Source organism: Oncorhynchus clarkii, chromosome 32, assembly GCF_045791955.1.
Source record: "Oncorhynchus clarkii lewisi isolate Uvic-CL-2024 chromosome 32, UVic_Ocla_1.0, whole genome shotgun sequence".
Classification (NCBI taxonomy): domain Eukaryota; kingdom Metazoa; phylum Chordata; class Actinopteri; order Salmoniformes; family Salmonidae; genus Oncorhynchus; species Oncorhynchus clarkii.
This window is the reverse complement of record NC_092178.1, coordinates 22,207,409-22,213,484: the sequence shown is the minus strand read 5'-3', so window position 1 is coordinate 22,213,484 and position 6,076 is coordinate 22,207,409. Positions and strand designations below refer to the sequence as shown.

The 6,076-nt window shown below is 42.6% G+C and overlaps 1 protein-coding gene across 1 annotated transcript; it reads left to right on the top strand.

The window, feature by feature from the left end:
- LOC139392467 (ADP-ribosylation factor-like protein 4A) lies at positions 1-3,307 on the top strand. The gene is made up of 2 exons (XM_071140481.1): positions 1-172; positions 978-3,307. The coding sequence occupies exon 2, from the start codon at positions 1,087-1,089 to the stop codon at positions 1,693-1,695; it is 609 nt and encodes a 202-aa protein (XP_070996582.1). The 5' UTR covers positions 1-172; positions 978-1,086; the 3' UTR covers positions 1,696-3,307.
- The last annotated feature ends 2,769 nt before the right edge of the window (positions 3,308-6,076 follow it).

Genomic DNA, 6,076 nt, shown 5'->3' with positions numbered 1-6,076 from the left:
ATTCTGGGTTGAACCTGGGGTGCGGGAATGGAATAGAGAGGGAGTCCGTCTACTTTTATCTTTCAGTAGTCGTGTGGTCGTGATAGTGAGCAAGAGAGAGGAGATCATACAGGAAACCCTGCAACGATTTCGCTTTCATGTTTTGGAAAGTCCATATGCCTACATCACAAAGGTAGGTGTGCAGTCTACAAATGATATATATTTTTTTCCATGCAAGGAGATTATGCACAGTACAATATGTGGAATAAATTAGCCTATACCCAACCCATCGTCGGCAGTTTTTCATGACGGCTTGTCTACCTAGACTGCCTGTTATTGAGTGCAAGATGATTGAGTAGCAAACTAGCAATAGCCTACTAATATATCAGAGCATTCGATTCATAGTTTTTTTTTCATAGCACTTGTTGGCATAACACCTGTCTGCTTGTCAAGTCATTTGTTTTACCATTAGTGGTAGTAGGCTGATGCTGCCGTGTAACAGCTTCTTGATGGCCAGCAAGTCAGTCTTGTGTAGCCTAGATAATTCTCTCAATTTAGGATTTGGCAGAATAATGCCATTCCATGCTTTTGTGCTAACGGCAATGATTATCAACCCCGAAGACAGTTCAAATCGGATTTTGGTTGGGAGCGCGCCGGCGTACTTGTCATTCAATGTCGATAGCCTACTGGGTATGAATGAGAATTAGCGTATGAAATCCACCGAGCTCCGAGCGCTAATCAATACGCTACATGTGCAAATAGTCTCCTCTTATTCATCTCCTACGTCCCGAAATATTAGATGTGAATCCGTAAGAAAGAGGGGTAGAGAGTGAGTATATTCACTTACAATGAGAAAGAGAATTAAGAGACTATAGGCCGGGGCTATATTCACTTACAGTTTAAAGCCCCTCCAATTATAAAGCAGTAGACTGCTGTTCTTTTTGGTTGTTGAGTGCTTTTCACAGCTGCTTACATTGTATCCTCTCCTTTATTTCCAGGTGAATGCTGCAGCACAGCCCCCTCTGAAGGGAATGAGAAGCCTTGTGATTATTTGTTGACGCAGCACCAGCTCGACACTCCCCTGTCTCCCTCAACGTGAATAACAAGATGGGGAATGGATTATCAGACCAGATCTTCCCCAGCCTTCCTTCCTTCCAGGCCCTCCATATTGTCATCCTGGGTCTGGACTGCGCCGGGAAGACCACTGTCCTCTACCGCCTTCGCTTCAATGAGTTTGTGAACACGGTCCCCACTAAAGGATTCAACACGGAGAAGATCAAAGTGTCCCTGAGCGCGGGCGGAAAGTCCTGGCGGAAAGCGGCGTTCCACTTCTGGGACGTGGGTGGTCAGGAGAAGCTCCGCCCCCTGTGGCGCTCGTACACGCGGTGTGCTGACGGCATTGTGTTCGTGGTGGATTCCGTCGACATCGAGCGCCTAGAGGAAGCCAAGACGGAGCTCCATAAGATCACGAGGTTAGCGGAGAACCAGGGGGTGCCGGTTCTAGTGGTGGCCAACAAGCAGGACCTGAGGAACTCTCTGCCGCTTCACGAGATGGAGCGCTCTCTGGCGCTAGGGGAGCTGGGTAATGGAACGCCCTGGCACCTGCAGCCCGCCTGCGCTATCATAGGGGAGGGGCTACAGGAAGGTCTGGAGAAGCTCCACGCCATGATCAACAAACGGAAGAAGACACAGAAAGCACAACAGAAGAAGAGATGATCTGAATAGTCGCGCACACAACCGCCATCTTGTTGGAGCTACACAAGGACTTAAGCTAACAATGGTGGTGGATGGGGACTCACCTGTTGTGGTGTTAACCATGAGCAGGACACGTGGTGTTGACTGTAGCATGATGTACTACAGTACCCACAATGCTCAGTGTCTCGTGGAGCCCTCAGTGATGGGTCCGCTGCTTGCCTGCCTGTCTGGTGGCTGAGTTGTATTAGTCATATGGAATGGGACTAAGTCTGTTCAGGGCTGTTGTCACGCTGTCCTCACTGGAACTGATGGAATAGATTTTCATGGACTTTGGATGGCAACTATCCTGGCTGGCACAGCATCACAGGACAGTGGACACTAATGTATGTTTAAAGGAAGTGTTATTCTATACCATGAGGCACACAGGGGTTCTCAGAGACAAAACAATCAAAACACTGTTGAAGTGTCAGAAGTCAAATGTATTGTGTTCTGTCTACACTCTTAAGTGTTACAAATGTATGTAGCCTGCTTTTCAATCAGTTTGAAGCATGAAAACACATTGAAATGATCGGTTTACCAAAGCCTGTGTTGACAATGAGATTATATGTGGAAAACACAAAGGACAATCAAGTTGCAGTCAGTCACTTGTTAGTGTGACCTCAAAGTTAGTCTTACAATCAGTCAGTATTCTGTCTCCATGTTGCTCAATGGAAGTCGAGAGGGTCTAGATAGACGAGTTTAGCATAAGCTTGATGATTCACTGAGAAGAGAATACAGAGATGGATGTTTTTTAAACGATATGTAACAACCTTATTGTTTCATCAGCGATAAATGATCATCTACAGCAGTTGGGCTATTTAATGTGACTGTCATTTGGGTTAGGTGGGAGGTAGGGGTAAAAAAACAGCTGTCAGGCAGTGTGGTTGTCTTGTGTAATTCTGTTGATTTGACATGCTGGTTGGCTCAGCATACCCTGAATATTCTTTCCTGGCTTGGCTAGCTGTCTGATCTGGACCCTGTACTCCAAGTGTCAGGCATCTGTCAGATCCAGTCCTAGTACCAGCCTAAGACTGGGTGCAAGGACCTAAGTAGAATGAGGGTATCTGGAACGCACCCAAAATTTTAGATAGATGGTGAAGTAGGGCTGGATCTGTAGATTTAGCCCTCCTTCGCTATCTACCTAAAACTTTGGGTGTGTTCCAGATACTCATTCTACTTAGGTCCTTGCAGTTTATAGGATTGTTATATCATGTTGATGTGGTTCCTAAGACATGAAATAGTTCCGCAGATGTAAAGATCTGATCAGATCTCAGACTTGTGCAGAGTTTGTGTACCTGGAACGCACCCATGGACTTCCATGTTGATTAGACAGTCAAATAAAGGCACTTTATTGGTCTGTTTTCTGACCTTAGAACTTGCATCAGCTTTTTGTATGAGGTTTATTATGATACTTAAAGAAGTGACATGTTGATATTGCTTCGAAGGAAGCGTTAACTAATATTGTTATGCTGTTATCACATTGGAATGTCAGTTGTCCCCCTGTTTACTCTGTGTGAGGGGGAGGGGTGCTCATATTTATGTATTTGTTTGTATAAATGTGTTCACCTTGAATAAAGCAACAATTAAACACTAACATGATATTGAACAGTTTTTTTCCCTCTCATCAAAAGTGGTAAATTAATTTCCTAGATGGCTTCAGACATTGGGTAACAGGTTTGAATACTATTTTCAGAGGAAGAATATTTAAGTTGCGTTTCTGTCCTAGCTTATCAGCAGTTATGGCATTTACACTGCCTCGGGTGTTGGGGGCAAATAACATGTCCACTCACTATTTCCTCATGCAATAGGTTCCTGCCCTCATGTTCAGTGTAGAAACGGAGAATAACAAACTAGAGCGGCTGCACTACAATCAGAATCGAGTGTGTTCATTACACCATCTACTTTACTGTTCAGACACACACTTTCACTTTTCACCAACCTGATCTCACTGCCTACGCCCCAAACCCCCTGAATTCAGTGGTGAAACAAACTCCGGTTCAACAGCCTCTCACTGTTAGCTAGAATTGAGGCTGGTGTTCTAAGGCTCATGAATATTCCTGAGAAACACAAGGAAAAGCCTGATATGCATAATGGACAGGGTCCTAGTGGTGGGATTTTAAGCTGGGCACAGAACTGGCTCAGGTGGTCTTGGGATCGAGGCTACTTACAGAACAGAAGAAACAGTATAACACGTTCTCATTACCAGCTGTTGAAATGTCTTGTCTTATCTGGGGCTGGTTTCAATGGTGTTGGTGACTGTGTTAGGAGAAGAGACAAGCGGACAGTTCTAGCCCAGGAGAACCTGCCCTCCTCAGAACAATAACAGGTTAATAGAGGGAGGGAGGAGAGGGGGCATTGGTCAGAGATGACCCAGTAAGGAGTGATCTCTCTGGAAAGGTTTCCCCTGTTAAGCCCTTTCCTGGTTATTGGATGGATGGAGGTGAGGGCACAGTCATATGAGGGGAGGAAACACTCACATGCGCAGGCACGCCCACAGGTACACACACAAACATATACACACACACACACACAGCGGCTCCAGGTCACCCAGGTATCTATCTGACAGGTATGGATAATGGAGGTGAAACTGAAAATGGCTCACAGTTAATTGTTTCAGAGATTTAAAAAAAAAGTAACTTTTATTTTACTAGGCAAGTCAGTTTTAAGAACAAATTCTTATTTACAATGACGGCCTACACCGGCCAAACCCGGACGACGCTGGGCCAATTGTGCGCCACACTGTAATGAAATATGCAAACAAATTCTCTCTGTATGCATGTTCTCTCACTGCATGTTTGTCTACAGAAAACCTGGTCCTGCACCAACATTTTAAATAATTTATTATTCATTTAATGGAGGAGCAACATGAACATTTTTGCAACTAAATAAGCAGCAGGGAATATAAATAATATTGATTTGGCTTTGTAAAGCTCCATACTACTCTGCTGTAAACGTTGGGATGAAACATTTCAATACTACACCTAACCAAGTTTTACTTCCTAATACATGTGTAAATGACTGAACGACCGGCTAGGGCCTTGCCATGTCAATGGTGGCACTTTCTGTGACATCCCTTCTCCAGGCAAAATGGCCGTTTGCCCAGTGCCCATGTCAATGTTTCCATCATAGTGACGTCAGACAGGTCTGTGTGGCACCAGAGGTTAAGGCCTCACTGTTCCCATGGACAGGGGTACACACATACACACACAGGGTTGGGCAGGTTACTTTCTAAAAGTAATCTGTTACAGTTACTAGTTACCTGTCCAGAATTGTAATCAGTAATGTATCTTTTGGATTACCCAAACTCAGTAATGTGATCTGATTACATTCAGTTACTTTTAGATTACTTTCCCTTTAAGGGGCGTTAGAAGAAGACAAAAATGTATGTTACCAATTGAACAACATCTATTGCAGGATAAATCAATGTTAAAGTTTACATAGCTGGCCATATATGGATGTTACATTTTACTTTATGAGTTCGTTATGTAGGCTTCTTATAACCCATCGCTTTCTACTACATAAGATTAAATGATATCTTTACATTAAAAACTAAAGTCTATCAGAATTCCAGTCATTCCAATAAATGATTTACCCCTTGATCTTCAAGAATAGTACTTGGAAATATGGAAGTATAGATTAACCAAATTGTTTTACCTGAACATAACCCAAAACATAGGACTTAATAGCCAGCTGTGGTGTAAAGTATACTTTAAAGTACTACTTAAGTCGTTTTTTGGGGTATCTGTACTTTACTTTACTATTTATTTATTTGACAACTTTTACTTTTACTTCACTACTTTCCTAAAGAATAATGTACTTTTTACTCCATACATTTTCCCTGACACGCAAAAGTACATTTTGCATGGCAAGCAGGACAGGAAAATGGTCCAATTCACGCACTTATCAAGAGAACACCCCTGGACACTGCTACTGCCTCTGATCTGGCACACTCACTAAACACAAATGCTTAGTTTGTAAATTATGTGTTGGAGTGTGCCCCTGGCTATCCGTAAATAGATAAAAACTAGAAAAGGTTTGTTTAATATAGGGAATTTGAAATTATTTATACTTTTACTTTTACTTTCAATACTTAAGTATATTTTAGAAATTACATTTACTTTTGACACTAAAGTATATAAAACAAATATACTTTTGCTCAAGTAATACTTTACTGGGTGACTTTCACCTTTACTTGAGTAATTTTCTATTAAGGTATCTTTACTTTTACTCAAGTACGACAATTGGTTACTTTTTCCACCACTGTTAGCTGCCCTACTCAAAGCAAAACAAATCCAGTTTGATTTGTCACATGCTCCGAATACAACAGGTGTAGTAGACCTTACCGTCAAATGCTTACTGACAA